At 37.7% G+C, this 20,265-nt stretch overlaps 1 protein-coding gene across 1 annotated transcript; it reads right to left on the reverse strand.

Annotated features, from left to right (window-relative positions):
- Positions 1-3,371: 3,371 nt before the first annotated feature.
- opn8c (opsin 8, group member c) lies at positions 3,372-18,958 on the reverse strand. Its single transcript, XM_015347092.2, has 4 exons — positions 18,784-18,958; positions 14,044-14,337; positions 11,133-11,464; positions 3,372-4,924 (listed from the first exon to the last, which is right to left on the reverse strand). The coding sequence occupies exons 1-4, from the start codon at positions 18,896-18,898 to the stop codon at positions 4,466-4,468; spliced, it is 1,200 nt and encodes a 399-aa protein (XP_015202578.2). The 5' UTR covers positions 18,899-18,958; the 3' UTR covers positions 3,372-4,465.
- Positions 18,959-20,265: the final 1,307 nt, after the last annotated feature.

Raw genomic sequence — 20,265 nt, forward strand, 5'->3', positions numbered from 1 at the left:
CCCACCTGAATGATGTGACAGGAGCCATTAGTGGGCCACTACATTAACCCCACATCAGCTATCCGTGGGAATGAGAACAGAGTGATGGAGCCAGTTCACAGATGGGGATTGTTAGCAGGCCATGATAGATAATATTCAGGGGGGAAGTTTGCCCAGGATACTGGGGTTTCCGCCCCTACATGATTTTTTTTCCCCAAAAGGCTCAAAAATGAAGGTTGTATAATCACAGTGATACAAACCGTACTGTACATCCAAATCAGCAAATAGTGAACTGCATACCAAAAAAATGTTCTTGACCAGCCTTCTTACCAAGCAGACTTCACTCCAATTAAACAGTTGTGATTCAAACCCAGGATGGCAGTTTACAAATGGAAAAAAAAGTGGCTGAAGAACTTAGAGCAATTCTACATGGATGAGTGTTTAGAAGTTACCCTTCTGAAGTGCCTCATAGCACACTACTGGAGACGACCAGAGGTGGATTTAAAAAATATTAACTACAGAGATGTGCATCGATTTAACCCTTTTATTTTCTGGACTTATTTTCTGTGCAATGTTATTAAGACTATTATATAACATATTTAGATATTTTAAGGAAGAAACATTAGACAATATTTCAGTTAATTTATCTTTATTGTTCCTGTTTCATCAGGGACATGAATACATTTGGAAGGCATTACAATTAATAATTAACTGTGCACGTGATGTACTGTAGGAATTGATCATATTAGGTAATGTTAATAGAAAAATGTCCTGCTGTAATTATTTCATACATGTATTATGGTTTTTGGTGTGCCAACAGTTGTTCGAATTTGTTTCTTATTCAGTTAAAAAACAAGCAGTATTTAATATCAAGCTTATGTTGCTGTTGAAAATGTAATTTCTGTGTTTGTCTGTTATTTAAAAACTTACAAAGCATAAAATGGGGAGAAGCTTCAGTTAGGATTTTTTTAAATGTAATGTATACTGTTAAGGAATACCACAGGGAATGGTTTGTTATATTTGATTAAAAGCAAGGCATCCTAAGCTTTAGGAAAATGTATCAAAGATGAAAAAAGGAGTGAGATGGCTTTCATGGATCTCTTTGATTAAAAGTATTTAGATTTGTCAGCGATCTTATGATTTTGACACGATGAAGAAAAATAAAAACATCAAAGCAATTCAAAAACTAAATTGGAAGCCTATCCAAAATAAGGAGCAAGTGTTAAGAGCTTCATGTACCTCAGGAACAAGTAATAGGTTTATTCCATGCTGAAAAGAGAGGAAAGAAAACACAACATTTCTGCTGTGAAGCCTTCTTCCTCATAAAGTGTGCACAGTTCCTAGATAGAGCCTACTACAGGTCAGAGATCTCCAGTTCCTGTCCTAAAGAGCCACAGACTCTTATTCCAAAGATACATCTAAGTACATAGTATGAATAACATTCAGCAGTGGACATTTTTTTTAAAAAATAATTCAAAATCTTTACATTATATTTGGATTCCAAAAACAGAAAATATTCTTATATATTAAGAATAGAATAATCTAATAGAGGTTTGTGTCAACTACATTTACAACACAATACTGCATCAGATATAATACAGTAAATTAAAAGCCCAGAAGGTGGCAGCAATGAACATCATTTGGCTTTTATGTATTGCTCAAAAACAATATAAAGAATCCCCTCAATTCTTAACTCAGTGCATTTGAGATATTGTTTTTTCCCACCATTATTACCCGTTTTATTTTATCACAACTTAATTCACAGAAAACCTTATGCTCCATCATACACAACCTTGTAGAGTGTATTATACAGTATGTGAATGCCACTTGAATTCTTATTAAACCTACAATAGACTCCACTGCTAAAGAAACACAGACCCTCAGGTTTTATCAAGGACTGTACCCATCAGCTCCGCAGGTTAATTAAAGTAACATGTCACCTTGCTAAGGCCTTTACTCCATTTTATGTTTTTTATGTACCTGATCTTTGAGGCTCATGTTTTGAAGGTATTCTGAAGATTTGAGTACTTCTTTTATGTACAGAAAATTCCTATGTTCACATCCAGGCAGACAAGCATGCAAGAACACTAATTGATTTTTACAGAAAGTTTGCTTTGGTTGTCATGAATATACAGTGTGATAGGCAATTTAGAATAAAGTATATAGATTCCAAGATCTTAGAGGCATCTATGGTCCATCCTTATCCCCCCCGATTTGCTATGAAATCATAAGAAAGCTTAAGATTAGAATTAAAGCAAATAGTTTTTTTTAACTGTAGAACAAGGGAATTTTGAACATGGTGGCAAATATGTAAACTTCCTGCTTCTCAGTGTCTCCACACTCCTCAGGCACTTCCAACCCTGGTGAGCTTTGCTTGTTGTAAATAGCTCCTTAAACATATTGTTTATTTCTCTGGCCACAAAAAAAAAAACAGTTAATAGTTCATGCCAAAAAAAATGGGCACAGGAAGACAATTCATTTTGATCTATTGTAAGTGATTGGCTTTTGTGTTTGGAAGTCTATTAGACTTAACAAGAAAAGTCCTTGAAAAATGCAACACAATAAAAGAAAACAATGTTTTGGGTAAGGTTAATTGGATATCTGTAGGAAGAGAATGGGAATGTTTTCAGGTGATGATGTTTCACAATTCAATCACCACAGTGTACTTTTCTGGTAACCAAGGCAACACTTGTAAGTGAATTGGGTGAGTTATGTTTTCACACCCGTTTTTGATGGATATTTCGGCACAGATTGCATCAGTACTTCATGGTTCTGATTCAGAACATGGTGTTATTTTTACCTCTCCTTTTCATAAATAGAAAATACAAACTCCTAATTTTACCAAATTGAAGTGAAAAAAACTTTAATTAATTTTAGAGAAACATATTAGACGTCAGCAAGGTAGCACAGTAGTTACTGTAGCATTACTGCCTTCCAGTGCAGTACACCTTGGTTCAATTGCCATTAAAGCATGGTAACTCACATAACAAAATTGGGGCTTGGTTGAACTCCTGAACTTTGTGTTATTTGCTTGCTTAAGCAGATGCCCTAATCCAGAGTGATTTGCAGCCTTGTGAAATAAACAAAAAACAAATTTTATATTGCATGGAGAAATCTGTAAATACACTGTGTGAACAGCTATTCAGGACTGGGCTGGTAAAGAGGCAACAGCGATGAGTGGTTTGATGCAAACTCATCTGCAGTTCCTGATCCCAGAGATATTTATGTTCCTACTGGAAATTACAATATTAACATCGGCAGGGGCTATAAAGGAAACTATTCCAGAAGCACAATGTTTGGACACTATAAAAAATAGAGGTCTTTTAAGAAAATTTGGTTTACATGAATTTTTAGACACAAAGTGACAAAACACTGTTAAGGATGAACAATGGGTACTATTTTAATATTTCAATTATTTAACATTTCACTCAAAACAATAACAACATTGGAAACACCAGGGAACACCCATTTCATTCATGTGAAAAAGACAACAATATACAAATGCAGAATATCAGAATGTTCAAACAATATTCTTATACAACATACTGTATACAGTAAACAATAATAGTGAATTTTAATATATATAAAAGTATATATTTCCTACTAAACATTGACTATTTCTAAAAATGAACTTTGGTCTGTTGAAGCAAACATTGTATGGCTCAAGTTTATGTTCCTGCCTTCAGGGTCTTACTACAATTGACTTTCAGTATATAGACTGTAATTGAAAATTGTGTTGAATTCAGAGAAAAAAGATAAAGGACAAACCCCTGGTATTCCCGACAAGCATGTCAGTATATGAAACATCTCCAATACTAGAGTATTTACAAGCATGACAAAACCATTGCACAGGTGGTACCAGTGGCTAAGGAAAATGCAATTTTTAGATCTCTTTAAATTTTAGTTTCATAGTTTGGAAATCATAATTTGTTAGTATTTATAACCTTCAAAATTCCAAAATATAAATATAGATATAGAATTAATGTGGTAGTAACTGACCACAAAAGGCTAATTTCATGTGAACAAAAGATCTTTTGCTCTCAGACATAAAATCTTCATAAATGTCCAAAAGTGCAAGGTTTATATCAGCTTTATACTATACATTATATCTGACTTATCAAGAGGCCCAGGAGGAATTGAGGAACACAGCTTTCACAGTTAGAACCGATCACCCATACTGTACATGTACACAAAACAATTTCTAGTTCTCTAACAATAAAGAACCTGACCACTGCATGTGCTACAACAATAAGAGAAACCCAGTGTAGACATTTAGAAAGACCATGGATTTCTCACTTACACGCTGCACTTGTAACACTGCACTTTCACTAAAGACAAAGATTAGTTGGATTGCCAACTGATGAAAAAACAAGACAAAACAGTTATTTCATTCATAAACTAGTGCAGCAATTTGTATGTTTTTGTCCCGGGTCTCTATAATTTCAATTATTCTTCTCTTCTATTTCTTTCCTGTCAAGAGCACAGGTCAGCTAGATATGAGCACAAACTCTTTGTTAGGCCTGGGCTCCAAGCTAGCAGGGGCCACTATCATTTTGGAAACCCAGCAAGGGTAAATGGCTTTAGCATTTACTCGGTTAGTGTTTGATTGTGAATGAGAAGTGCTCCTATCCAGGTTACTCTGACCCCTAGGCTGCACCTCAATGACTGCAGGAGCCTGCGGCTGATTCACAGAGACTGAGACTCTGTTCCGAGCTGATCCTGTGAAGTAGGACCTAACGAGGCACTGTAGCTCCTGACGAAAGGTCTTGTTGAAGTAGAAGTAAATGAAGGGGTTATAGACATGCGAACTCTTGGCAAATAATGCCGGGAATATGAAACCTCCTGGAGCCAGATGCCAAGTGTCCTTGTGAAAAATGAATAAGAAGGAAACCACTGCGTATGGTGCCCATGCGGTGACAAAACCAAGGCTGATGCAGAAAAACATCTGTGGGAGAAAAAGGATTTGCAGAATTATGGATTTGAACAGATTAATGACACAAACCTAAAAATGGTTTAAAATTGGAAGAGAAATACTTTTGCACATCCATATGCCTTTTTCACTCACTATCTACAGAATCTGTCTTTTGTTTTTCTGACCTAAAAATATCTGTACAATTAGGAAAAATGAGGAGAAGGTGTGTCAGCAGTAAAGCTTCAGCTTCTGTGAAAGTTAAGATAGCTATTTTGCCTTGGAGAAATATTTTATTTTCATATGTACACATTATTACAAGCATTCTATACTTTTTGTCATCAGTAGGTAAATAAACATTGGGATGCTTCAACTTGGTTTTTTAGGAAATCTTACTATCAGATATACATGTTATTGCACATATCAGTTTATTTTTATTGATTACAATACCATTATATAAACTGTGTATGACGTCTGGTTTATAGTGCCAAGACAGATTTTGCATGACCACATTCCTCCATTCCCAGTTTTCCCATATGTTTTTAGTTTACTTCAGCATGGTTTCCTAAAGCACAGCATGTTGTTAGAACATAGTCCCCTCATGGCAAGGAGGCTTACTGTAACACTATTCATCCTGAAGGATCCCAGTGCAGTTTTACATTCAGGAATACACCACTGAAGGGAAGTCCCCAACTGGGTGATGTGTGGCAGCCATTAAGTGCCAGTAACCTGACTACATAACAAATCAGGCAAGGAAATTAGAAAAAAGTAGGCTAGTTTTAGCCCGTTGAGCCATGATACCCGACTTAACAACCATAGTGTCACGCCCGACATCCTTCCCTAGAGGGCGCTCCACTACTACCATTATTGTTTCTGTGATTAAGCTTCCCAGGTGTACCTTTTTAGGTTTATTATTTAAAGACTAGCTTCTCCAGTCCTCGGGGCTCATCATTAGGGTAAGGATGTCGCGAGGCCCGCCTAGCACCAGGAAACCCTACGTCTGTCTCCTGAGGGCATATGCCTCATCCCCAACACCTCCTGCTTCCCGAGCCCGGGTTCTGGAGGATATCGCCCCGTCACCCTTGGACCTCCATGTTTTGTCTGTCCGTGTGTTCCCCCCTCCCGGGGATTTTAACCTTGTCGCGTCCCAGGATGGATTTCTCGCTGATGGACTCTCAGACTATGCCCTGACCTGCCTTTGGACCCATTTGGATTTGGATGCCGTTCTTTGTCTTCCCCGCTCACTGTCTCACGGATTGTCACTATTATTTTGTGCACTATTAAACCCCTGTGTGTTCCCTTTTACCATGCCTCCTGTTTTCTCCAGCTCTTACCGCATCGCATAGGGTCTACTACAAGATCTGACACGGATCTCAGTCCGTGTTCGTGACACATAGTCTTTCAAAATGTGCCATGCAATTTCTAATGAGCAAGTAAATAGAGCCTTAATTTAAGGACAGTACTTCCAACAGCACATTGTAGTTACCACACTAAAGCAGTGTTTTAGAAATTCTTGTCTGAAGAGAAGATTGCTACCTGCTGGTGCACCAAAATCACTTTCAGCAGCATCTGTTTTTTTTCCTCTATATGTCTACCCTCAAAGTACTGACCAGACCCAGACTTGCTCAGCTTCTGAGATCTGAAAGGATCAGGCCAAAAGGTTGTCATATTTCTTATATTGTTATTATATTGTTAAATTATTGCCAAAGAGATACACGTAGTTGATAGAAGTAAAATATGTAAATAAAGGAAGCACACCATCAAAACACTACACTCCAAACGTCTACTGTGAGATGGAAAGTGATACTACTCAATTATAACAGAACAGTGCAATTTCCAGGACTGACTTTCATCAACCTATTACCAGTATTGGCATAGTACCTAATTCATTGAAAAAGTCTTGCTGTTCTCTATGTAATGCACCTAACCACAAAACTATCCAGGGTGCCCCAAAAGCTTACATAGTTCTGTAAATATTCAACAACTTCAAAGAGCATTGTTGTCAAGATCTCATACTCTTCTCTAGAAGAGACATTAAAGGCCTCTCTTTCCCACAATGAAAGTTTTAAATGTATACAAACAAACTCCTTAATTAATGAAAGGAAAATCTTTTCACTCAAGTTGAAGTCAGAGTGAGAATGTGCCTTAATGTAGGATTTGTAGAAACATGTCTTTACAGCACTAAAATGGCAGCACACTTTAAGTGGTATTTTTTATACTTGGATAACACTTAGTATTTCTACAATCTTGCATGATGAGCTGAGACATTTTATTCAATTGTAAATAAATTTCCTCCCAGCTTTGAAATGCATATGAAACATTTCTGCAGGTAATAATAAATTCATCCTGAGAGATGTCCCAGCTTCCTGATTCTCTATTAACACCACAATCCAACACAAACATAGCAACACTCATTTTATCTAAAGCTCCTCTCACCCAAAGGCTTGTAGAGACTCAGTTCCTAATTCTCAACTTTTGAGACTCAGGAATGAACAAAAATGATAAAATGTCAGGCTTTTTTGATAAATAGGTGGTTTTCTACAGGGAAGAAATGCTGCCGTCACAGATTGCATGAGAATAACAAAATGTTTTAGATACTAGTAAGAAACTCATAGACATAAGAATTCCTCTGGTCCTGAATTACCCCTCTACCAAAGGAAAAGTGGAGGAAGCTGAGTGGAATTACTTCAAAATTCGACATCGTGACAGCATCATCCCCAGAAGTTTTGCCCAACAGGTTACATTTCTAATAGATAATACGGATTTATGACTTTGAATATGAATTGACTCATCTTTCGAAAGAAGTTTCACTTGCACAGCTGTAAGAACTAAAACTACAGAGCTATTGCACAATTTCTCATTCATTTTTTGTGCATATAAAAATCAAAGTTAGCAGCCACATTCAGAAAGAAATCAAGGCTAAATCTGTATTCTTATGTATAAAAAGTATACTTGGAAGAATAAATGAGTACCATCTCCTGTAGTGTAAGTGATTGGACATATTAAAATTTATTGCCAGAACGTTGTATAACCGATACTCTTAATTCCCACTGCATCATGGAAAACTTTCTTTAAACAGACAGATTGCATAGATCCCTCCATCCATCCATTTTCTAATCGATTCATCCAATTCAGTTTTGCAGGGGATCTGAAGCTGAAGCTGACAAGCAACCAGAGCAAGGCTGGGCACACACTAGATGGGACACCAGTCCATCGCAGAACACACTCACAGCAGGGCCAGTTTTCCCAGAAGCCAATTAACCTGTATGTCTTTGTGTGAACCAGAATGTCTTTGGACTATGGAAGCAAACCAGAGCACCCAGAGGAAACCCACACAAACACACACAGAACATACTGTACAAACTCCAAACAGACAGCCCCCCAGGTCTGGAATTGAACCGAGGACACCAGCACTGTGAAACAGCAATGCTATCCACTGTAACACCATGCCACTCCAGGTACTGTTACCTACAAATTTTTAAAGATGTCTGAATGGCACATTGTTTACTTGAAGAAATCAGCTGCAGTTATAATTTAACTAGTCTGGTGTAACTAGTCCTAATTTGCCCAGACCACACTGTGGACACATTTTACCAACAAATTTGTACTAAACTACTGCTGTAAGTATTTTAGTGATAATCTTCCTATCTGTAAACTGGGATTTATTCCAATTCTCCCTCTTGATTTTTATGTTATTGGCAATACTGTTTTTCACATGAACATCTGGGGGTCTCTCTTCCTGTAGAGAATAGTGAAATCATAAGTAGACAAAAGGTCCACTGTTTTCTTCTTTAAGAAGCATCACAAAAATAAAAGACTACATATTCAGACTGCAGTAGTGTTCTACAATTATAATTGCAATGAAAAATCCATTTTCCACTGTGTTCTATCCAAATTACTATTTTATATTTCAGATAAGGAAATAAAAGAGGCAATAGTACACGCTGTCATCTTTTTTTCTCCACTATTTCAGGTTAACATACAGTATATATATTGGGACAAATTAAATAGTGTTAGCATACAAGTAACAACTTTGTCAAATCTGCAGCCCTTCAGAACCAGACTCTTGATATTTTCCTTTGAGATGCTTTGCCAAGCCTTAACTGACTTCACTATAGTTGTTGCTTTTGTGGGTTTTTTTCTGACTTCAGTTTCCTCTCTATCAAGTAAAATGTTTGCTTAGTAGGATTCAAATCAGATCACTACTTGGCCAGTTCAAAAGTTTTCACATCTTCATAATGAAACTCCTAGGTTAAGTGTGAAGTATGTTTTTGGTCATTGTCTTGCTGCAGGATGAATCACTGCCAATTAGTCTGGAGGCATTTTGACATGGCAAAATGTACAAAATGTTTCTGTACAGTTCAGTCTGATACTGTCGAACTATTCTTTCTTTGTACTTCTTTACAAATTCTAATCCAGCCTTTCTGTTTTTAGTGCTGTCGGGAGTTTTACTGTACATCTTGCAGTTGCCTTCTAGCCATTTTAATTCTCCTGTCAAAGCCTCCCACATATACTGTAGTAAATTGAAGTAATTTTCACCCCGGCCTTTAGAGATACTCTGTAATTCCCATAGCTCTAATGATTTTCGCTTCATCAACTGTTGTCCTCTTTTTTGGATGACCTAATCTTTGATACAGTAGCTTGCTCCTCCAGTAAGTTTTTTTCTTTTTCAACACATTCCATATTTGTTTGTGATGCCCAATCTATTTGCAATGGTCGTTTTTCTTTGCTCTTTCCCTCACAATTACTTGCTTTCCAGTCATAAACAGCTCACTGACAGCCATAGTCAGTGAAAAAGTTAACCTATTGGAATCAAAAGTGAAATAAAAATCAGAAAATAAGATAAACTTCAGGGTACTTTCTTTAAATAGAGGGTTGTGAGTCTGTAACAAACTACTCATCCATGTTTTTGAAGCCAATAACCTGGCTACTTTCAAAACACAAGTGAATTCATTCCTTGCACCACTTAGCTGCTAATCAAACAAGCTATAAAGTTCGTAAGGCCTTTATTTTTTTTGTTACATAACTACAAATATAGATCACATTTCCATATTATCTGCAGTGCTCCACTGGATAAAAAAGACTAAGATACCAAGTGGGATGTACAGTACATGTGCGATACTGGTTTTATTCGTACAGTAGGATCTTGATATGCTCAAGGACTCGGTGCAGAGAACTGTCGCAAATAGCCAAATTTGCATATTACCAAGTACATGCCTAAAGCGTTGCATAATGTACTGTATTATATAGTATATATGGTTAAATGACATAAGTAACCTTTCATCATGTAATAATTTTACTAATACATTGGTTTTAGATTAAAATAGCACTGAACAACTAAAACAGTAATAAAATCCTTCTAAAAATCAGCTAAAATAAAGTCTAAATACCTCCTCTGCAGTTGATGCATGAACTTCATCGCTCCGCCTTTACAGCTAATTTCCTGCCCTTTTTATTACCTTTTTATTTGCCATACTGTATGCCTTGTGTAATGGTGTTTTATTATCAAGGCAGATTTTTGTTGCTGAGCTGTAATTTTCCCATAGGAGTATTTACTGCAACGCTCACTGTAATAAATACAGTATATCACTATTGTAAATATTAGAACACAAACTGTAGCAGCCAACGGTGACATTGTACAGTACAGTATCTCACAAAAATGGTGTGTAATGTCTTGAGACAATGCTGTCTGTTGTTATAGGTAGACATGTTTACTGAAATATTTACAGTAGCTCCTTCTGCCTTCAATTAGAAAAATGGAACTGCTCACTTCAATTACCTTTTAATTTCCCCATGACTCAGAATAACATTTTCAAGGTCAAACAAGAGATTTTCAAAATTGCCCAGCCAATGTGAATTTGTCATTGTAATTCTCCAAAATTAAACTCTTTTATTCTGCCACAAGATCTCCTATGCTGCCCAGATGACGATCCTAACAAAATGAAAATATAAAGATCTTTTATACATTCAGTTTAAATTAAACTTGACAGTAGACTTTTGTTTTGTTCTGAGAATAGCATAGTTATCCCTGCACACGACATGCTGAAAGAATTTAAATTGACCATATGAATAATTACCTTCCTCTTGTGTGTTTTGTCCAAGGCACATTGGTTTTTTTATGTAAGGAAGTGGCTGTATGTGAGCATTTAATCTTGCCTATTTGTGATCCTCAAATCTGGCAATACCACAGCATGAAGCCAGAATGAGAAACTATTTCTTTGACCAAAGCAAATAAGACACTTACTACAGAAATGCGTTTTTCAGCATTGTGAAGACTGGAGCGGATTCCCCTGGCGGCCAGAGAAAAGTTGAACCTGTAGACCTTGTACAGGATCTGGCACTGAGATGTCATGATCAGGAGGATGGGAATGAGAGTAAAGCAGGCAAAGGAGCAGACCACAAAGAGTGCATCCTCAACTGAAGTGTGGTAACTCTTCCAGGCCACAGTACAGGACACACCGTAGGGCTCTGGAGCATATTCTCCCCATCCGAACAAAGGGAAACATGACCAGGCGGCTGCAATGAGCCAGGTAGCAATGCACAGGGCTCGAGTAATGGCTCCCTCACACCATACTACTGAAAAAAAAACAAGAGATACAGATAAACACGACATGACAGCACCAAAATAATTCTGGTACAGTAGATGCATTACTGTATGTTTAGCCATAGGAAAGTATGATAGTTTTTTGGGGAGGAATTGAGTAATAAATTTAGTTTAACCCCCTCCCAGTCACCTCGTACTTCCATTCATGTTCCCCTGAGGCTGAGGAGTCCAAGGAGGATTGATAGTGGCTTTATCTGTGCTCAAGGGTTGCTTTTCCCTAGTGAATCTATTAGCTGCACTGAGCCCCACAACGTGATGGAAGGTGTAGTGAGAGGATATACAGTAGAAGCTGTCGGACTCTCCCACACAGCCTGCGGGAGTCGAGAATCTGAACAGGCAAGCTGAAACACATTATGAGATTTACAATTCTTTTGCTGACAAATATTTATCACTTCAATAATGACTGGTTTTAAATTTGGTTGTCATATAATCAAAAGATGGAGCTTTTAATTTTTTCTTAAAATAGATTTAAAAAAAATACAAATACAGTATCTGATGAAATCAGATACAAGACAGTAATGTGCTGCTATTTAAGCAGTTACGTGACTGAAATTCTCATTTCCAACAGTACATGACCTCTTCAGTGCTGCTCAATCCTGATCTTGAAGAATCTGGTCTGCTGGTTTTTGTTTCAGCTCCGCATTTAATCACAGGGCGGTGCCTGTAACCAATAAGGTTGCCGTTTTAGAGTTTTTTGTACCCAGTCTATCCACATGTTTGCTAACTGCTTCTTGCGATTCAGGGTTGTGGAGCCTATTCCTTATTCCTTATTCCTATTCCAGATACACACACACCTAAAGCAAGGCCAATTAAAGCTACTGTACCAGTATGGTTCTGAACTGTGACAGCAAACCAAAGCCCGCAGAGGAAACATGGGGAGACCCTACAAACTCCCAGCTCTAAAGCTGCAATGCTAACAACTGAAGTAGTTCAGGTACTGCAGCTGCGTCAGCATGCGTAGGCTGCAAAGGAACAAGTAAAGGTTTATTCCATGCTGAAAAATAAAGAAAGGAAACAACATGCTGACAATGCTTGAACTACTTCAGCTGCGACCCACTATACCTTCCTCTAAATCTTTTTCCTGATCTCTTTATAATTCCTCTTCCCCCTCCCTGGGCTCCTATGCTATATAATCTCTGCTGACTTCCCTGTCTTTTTCACACTTAAAGAAGGCTCCACAGCCAAAATGTTGCATTTCCTTTCTTCTCTTTTCAGCATGGAATAAACCTTTACTTAGTGCCACTTTGCAGCCCGAGTTGTGCCTAGTTTTTGGCTTCAAAATGTTCAGAATTAAAAAGCATGATTTCCAACACAATTACCACACATAAAGTCGGGTTGCTCCCTTTGCTCCTTGTCGACAAAAAAAAATGCTGCCTCATTTCTGCTTAAACAGCTTTTTACAGAAACAGGTGGCAATAAGAAAAATAGTAATAATAATCATCCTTACACTTGGATAGTGCTTTTCTGGAAATTGCACTCAAAGTAATATCTGGTAAAACTGTAAATTCATAGATGGGGATTATTAGGAGGACATGATTGTAAAGGCCAGGAGGAGCTTTGGACAGATCACCAGAGTAACACCCCTACTTTTTTAATGACCACAGAGAGCCAGGACCTCGGTTTTACATCTCCGAAGAACGGCGCCTTTTTCACAGTATGGTATCCCCGTTACTAAACTGGGGCATCAGGATCCACACAGTCTGCAGGATGGATGCCCCCTACTGGCCCCACTAACATCTGTTCCAGCAGCAACCTTAGCTTTTCCAAGAAGGTCTCCCATCCCAGTACTGGTCACGTTTACACCTGCTTACAAAGGTTACAAAGTGAGTTACAGGGTTATATACAGTACAATACTTAATCACTCTCTCCCATGAGTATTTTCTTTCTGCCCAACTCCAGTTGATTATATTTCAACTCGAAATGAATGAGATTTGTAATTGGTGTGACCCCTGTGCTAAACAGAGTTTTGGGACTGGCCTCATTCAAGTTAAGACCAGAAACCTAATTTTACAAATTTATATAGACCAGAAAACATGGGGATAATCCAGGAACAGGACTAAGAACCACTCTACTAGGGTATTTTTTTAAAAAACAAAGCCGCCTAATCAAGGCTGGAGAAAAAAAAAACAGCCTAAATAAGCAAACAGATCAATTACTGGCAGGTACCTGTACATGGCCCAGGTGACTATGGGTCCATTTGGAACAAATACCAGCTGACACAGGAGTACCACAGAACCAAGGTTGAGAACTACTGGTCTATCATACATCATTGAACATTTTAATTCTTGTAAAGGTGCAGAGCTCAGTATATTAAATACAATGTTTGAAAAGCTACTCAATTGGCTACTTAAAGTCTATTTCTGCATTACAACTCTAGGCAACCCTTTCTCACATCAAATGTATTGTCATTCTTGTATTGCTCCCTTCTAGCACTGAGAAAAGAGACAAAAACCTGTACTTCACAAAGACATACAATATATCTATCAAACATATCATTCAGTCATTTTCTCTCTTAAAAAAGCAATTTGTATCTTTAGATATTTGTTCTCACCATAAGATATATTGTGGCAGGTTTTGAGGTATCTTATCACGCTGATAGCTGCTATAGTAAACATCCCACACAATCCAAACAGAAATCCTCCAAGTCCATAGTATGTGCATGTAGCCTTGTCTCCCAACCAAGCGTGGCTGAATGAGGAGACGATGGAAAGAGGGTAGAGGCATATACAGCAGAGGAAATCCACCAAAGCCAGATTGACACAAAGCAGCTCTGAACTGGTGATCTTCTTCCTCCTTCTGTAGGAAATCCACAAAACCAGCCCATTGCCCAGAACAGACAGCAAAACTGGAGGGAGACAATATAACAAGGGTTGATGCTGTTAAAATGTAGACTTGTTTCCATCCATGTCTGAGACGTAGATGTCTCTTTCATGCATAAAAGTGTCCATTAAGAACTAAAGGCCCATGTCTGGGTACCTTACCTATGCATTATTTAAAAAGACAACGGATGTTATGGTCAACAGGTGGTTTGGAACAGGAAAGAGTGGAACAAATGTCAATCTGTAATTTCAGTAACAGCCACTTTGCCATCCTTATTGTACATATGTTCTGTTATTGTTTCTTCAGAATGTCCCTTAATTTTATATTTGTTATTAAAATAGGTTTAAAGGTTTAGGGGAGAACAACTAAGGGATTAGGCACTTAGAAATTAGAATATAAAGTGCACTACGTATTATATGTGGTAAACCTTTTAAGATAGTAAAAGCAGTATACATTTTAAAAAAAGAAAAATATGCACATACTGTACAATATGATACAAGGCTGTGCATAATGTAGTCATGATGTGGCTGTGGCTTCTGACCTTGGGGTGTCCTTTCCTTTTCTGTAAGACACCCACTGTCTATTCTTAAGTAAAATGCATTGTCTTTCTTCTTGCAAAATCAGTTTCGGAGTAACTGTGATCAAGTGTTGAATTAGTAATGAAATGAAACTGGAAAAAAATATCACAAACCTTTGGAAATGGAATTGAATTAAAATTGACTTTTTTAATGAATCCGATTTTCAGTATAATTTAAATTCCACTAAGCAACACCCGTTTGTTGAACAAAACCAAATCGTAAAGAATTGTTTTAAATAACACGAGGAAAACTGTTCTGAGTGAAGCCAGGCTCAATACCTAACACATCTGTCTGCAATATCCTCACAAACACAGCAAGAGGTATTGTGACTCTTGAACTGATTACAGTTCAGGTTTTCACAGTTCAGAGGAGTCTTAGACAGGAAGATAAAAATTAGCCTGTTCTATTTATACCTCACTTATTATCACAAGTGATCTACAAATCTGACCATTGCAATTTAATTAAGAATTCCTTGCATTTCTATAGCACCTTTTATCCCTAAGAATAAAATATGACAACTCATTGAGGTATAACCCAATGTCTGTCCAGATGGGCTTTGCCAATGGAAAGGTTTAAAGTGACTGAGAAAGATGTGGTTTTCTTCAGCACATCATGTCCCCAGTATGTAACCATGCAGCTGTAAATTTCCATTAGATTTAATTCCTTCACATTTAAAAGGAAACCACCTGTTGTAACTCTGAACATTTATTTAGGTTTATAGGGCCCCTGTAGGATGTGTTACATTTTCTGAGCAGCTGAAGCTATAGTATTTGCATTTTGTGTTACAGGTTAAATGTCATGGATATGTACCTGTATATGTCATTTTCCTCCTTAACATGGTATTTATGGTAACACAGGACACTGCTCATGGCTGTCTAAAATTGAATAAATGCCTGTGCTTTAGAGCTCATATCCTAGAAACAAATGTTCACTCTACTCTTATTCTGCAGAATAGTTTTGGAATAAATTTCATAGCTACACTGAACTGTGCTATCACTTCTTTCATTCCCATATTTTGGTGTCATGAGCTGGATTTAACCTGATCTCCTGAAAGATCAAACAGACATCATTTCTGTCAGAGAGAAAATACTACCTTCCCAACGGGATTACACTATCTCAGTGCAGATCGGGATCTATACTGTGGACGGTTAAGCCATGTCTATATCCCCATGTATTTCAGTGAAGCACACACGCAATATTGTATTAGAGATTGTAAACTCAAGATAAAGACCTTCCACAAGATGGCAAGAAAACTGAATTTACACAAGTCAGGACACACAACGAGTGTTGTGTTGTTTTTTGTTTCCCTTGCGAAGTACTAGAAGACTGAGGATAAAATATCTAGCAATAATGATGAATATTAATGGACCATGAAATTAAGGTGTTGAAATGGCAGCTGAAGGTGGATCACATAAGCCAGTGAAACAATACGGTATTGATCATAAGGCTTTTTAAAGTATAACATTTGGGAAATTATAACTGGTTACACACAAATAAAGCAATATTTGCCTTTGTCTTGACTTTTAAATCTTCCTACATTTCTTAATTTTCTCCAGTCAGATTTTTTTAATCAGTCTACTTTGCTTAAATACACTCACGTCAATACCTGCCATGCGACACACTGTCACACACACACACCTGTCATGCCTTCTGCAGCTAGAGGGCGCTCATACTCTATCCTGTCTCTAGTTTCTTGTGCTTTGCTCTCCTTCCGGTGGTTCTCTCTCTCTGGGGCTATATATTTCTGGGTCCCTTATTCTCCTTCGCTCAGTATTGATGTTCGGATGTCCTGAGACCCGCCTAGCATCCAGGTCGCCCCATGTCCGCTGCCTGAGGGCATTGGTTTCTATACAACTCCTGAACTGCTGAGCCCGGGCTTTTTCCCCGCTCCGCCGCTATGCATATGGGTCTTTTTCCGCTCTCCTGCCTCTCCACGGTTTATCCCTTCCGACATCTGTGACAACATCAGAGTTCCTAACACAAACAAATGTCTTTTGAGCTTATAAAATTCAACAGTCCTTTCTGCATGCTTTGATTTTCAAAGATTACCGTTCTATTGCCTTCTTTCTTAACTGATGAATAGATCTACTTAACATGCTGCATAACTGTCCACATGCACAGCATTATGCTATGACCTCTTTTACAGAGGTACTGTATCTTTAGTTTCATCTCTCTGTTATCATGGAGTGATGATCTTGTGATCAAAATCAGGTTGCCATCCAGTTTTCATATTTTTTTTGTCAGCTGCTATCTGGATTCTTGAGCAAGAATTTTATCATTGATTCCCCCCTTCTAACTTCCCCTGTGCCTCACAGAGGCATGTAATGGAGGTTATACTGTATGTGATTACTGCTGTTAGTGCTCAACAAGTCTCAATGGCTGCCTTCAATCTAGGAGCATGCATATCAAAAATGAACACTTGTACGTGAAGGTGGGTGAACAACAACAAAAAAACAAATTAGAGAGCCAATTTTACTGATTGTGTAAGTATTCTGCCCCCTAGGTCAATACTTAATAGAAGCACTTTTGGCTGCAATTACTGCTGTCAGTGTTTCTGGATAGGTGTAAGTTTGCCCATCCTTCCTTGCAAAATTGCTCCAGTCCTAACAAGCTGGGAATTACTGATGGTTTGTAATCATCAAGCCTCGCCATAAATCTATTGGATTCAAGCCAAGATTTTGACAGAGGAATTGAAGGACATCCATACTGTTTTTGTCATTTGTTGCTTTCACCTTGTGCTTCAGGTCACCGTCTTTCTGAAATGGGAATTTTCAACCCTGTCTTAGTTTGTGGGCAATTCTGGCATGTTTTTCCTCTATGATGTGCCTGTATATTGCAAAATCTACAATATCAACACCATTTTAGCATCAATCCTAGCAAGCTTCCCAGTCCCTGTTGATGAAAAGCATCCCTATAATATGATTCTACTACCACTGTGCTTGCCTTTTGGGGTGGTGCTCACTGAGTTGGGCCTATGCCATCTGTAAGGCTTTGAAAGACCAAAAAGAATCTGAAATCTATTCAATATCTCATACAAGATTTATAAATCTTTTTTCCAGGAATGTAATCTTTCTTGCATCTCCCCCATACAAACAGCTTGGAGTAGGGAGTGCAATATTGTTGATGTATTGTTAATGCCTTGCTTCCTTCTCAGACTTGGAACTGTTGGCTTCACAGCAGCATCTGGTAACCAGCTTCCTTTTCTGTTGGCTGCTATGTTTGGAATCTAGTCCGTTTGGTATGATGCACATTCCACTTATTGATGGACTCAAAGGGATGTGTAACTTTTCCCCTTTCTTCCCAATATGTTTTAAAAATCCTTAGTCTTCATGGTTGATATGTCTATCACTATAATTCATATCTGATGGAACTTACAGATAGTTTTTATTCTGAACTCAAGTCAAGTTAAACCATTTTGATTGCACAAGGAAACCATTACACTAATTGTGTGTCCTTTCAAACTATACTTTTGCACCTGAACCGATTTAGGGTTCACAGCAAAGGGTTGAAGGTTGAATTCTTAGGCTACCAAGATTTTCTTTTAAAATGTTATTTGTGTAATTCTGAGTATTGTTTTTAGTCTTATCATTTTGTAGTAGGTGTTGTAAATTGTAAAGATAATGCACTATTTGATAGTGAGACGGAGTAACAGATTGCTCAAACTTTCCAAGGAGAAAATACCTCCGCTAAGAACTGTACCAAAAATGCGTTTTGAAAAAAAACTTAACGATTAAATATTCATTATTACACATACTCAAATCTTTTTGGGTTTTTCTTTGCATTTGTTTACCGTTTAAATCCCGCTCGCAAATGTTTATAATCTTTCACAGACAAAAAAACAATCGATATACTCTAAGCATGGCAATACGTTTCTGGAAAATAAAAAAGCTTACCGATAAACATTATGGTAAATCCCACTCCATAGTCTGCTGCTGGTGATAATTTAGATTTATATATTGAGATATTCCCTTCAAACGGCAAAGAACTCACAGGTAAGTATTCCAACATGTAGAACAGATGAGAATTCCGAGAAGATGAAACAAAGTGGTTGAGCTGATCTACAGTAGGACTACAGCCATCCGACAAACATCTCTTAAAGATAGTATTAAGTCGGCTCTACTAACCTGGCAACGAATCACAAAGGCAGTACGTCATTGTCGCCTGCAGCCTAAACATCAGGGAAATTCGGTTCACTGTTTTGTATTTCTTCCCTAAAATAAGATCTACTAATGTCAAAATGTTAGTTAAAACTATTATTTTATCAGTATACATTTGAACTAATAACCTCTTAATGAATGCGCTGCCTTCCTAGGAAAAAAACAATTCTGAAGATTAAAATAACTTGCAAGAAAAAAAGGATATACAGTATGTGTTGTAAAAAGGGAGTGCACGGTTTTTCAGGTTACTTCAGGCGTTTTTGGACAAAAAAGAAAATGCATACATTAACTATTTCTCTTCTCATCATCGGCTTTCTGTTCAGGAGCACATTGCGAACAGCGCACCTGACAAATTGCGCCTCAATATCTTCCCAGCCCCCTGCGATGCGGTTTAAACTGCATTTTATCTTGAATTGGCACCACAATTATCACGCTGTACATGCGATTAAAAGTCGCTCAGTTTTTTATAAAATCTAAAAGTGGCTTATATTTTCGGTGTTTAAGGAAATTTTGAATAATATAGAAAGCTTTGGGGTTTTTACCCCAGGTAGATTTAAATAATCGATGTTAAGACCTGGAATGCATGGTGAACAGAAGTGATGAAGAAAATGATTAACTCGATTTGTGTTTTTCAGAGATAGGCCTGAACAAAAAATAATATAAATTGCAGACTAATGAGATAAAGGCCTGAGAAAATACTGTACTAGGGAAAAGACCACTAAGAGTCACCAACCCTGCTGCAAAGTATAGAGTACTGTATATGAAGCAGATCGATGTTTAGAAAAACGAGAGAGGGCAGTAATGGGCTTTCTGTGGAGAGAATTCTAAGTCAGAACGTCTCTTTATTGGTAGTATGGCATCCTGTCAGGGTTTAACAGGGGACCGAATACCGCAAGACTCAATATTGATGATTTTGACGTCTCCAGACTTTTCAAATGACACATGGTATAAATTTAGCATTTAACCCCATTGTAGGGAGTTACTGAAATCAGCCGCATTGCATACACGAAATATTTTTCAGTGTTATTTTCCTACTAATTTATGCAGGCTGTTGAGTGGCACAGTTGATAATCAATTCTAGGGGTGCTATCCGTATAGATTTTGAATGTTCTCCTCACGTTTGCATGGGTCTCCTCCCACACTCTAAAGACATGCTACCAGGGTAATTGGCTTCTGTAAAAATCGGCCGTTGTGTGCATGTTTGTGTCGTTGAGTATG

This window comes from Lepisosteus oculatus, chromosome 2 (genome assembly GCF_040954835.1).
Source record: "Lepisosteus oculatus isolate fLepOcu1 chromosome 2, fLepOcu1.hap2, whole genome shotgun sequence".
Taxonomy (NCBI): Eukaryota; Metazoa; Chordata; class Actinopteri; order Semionotiformes; family Lepisosteidae; genus Lepisosteus; species Lepisosteus oculatus.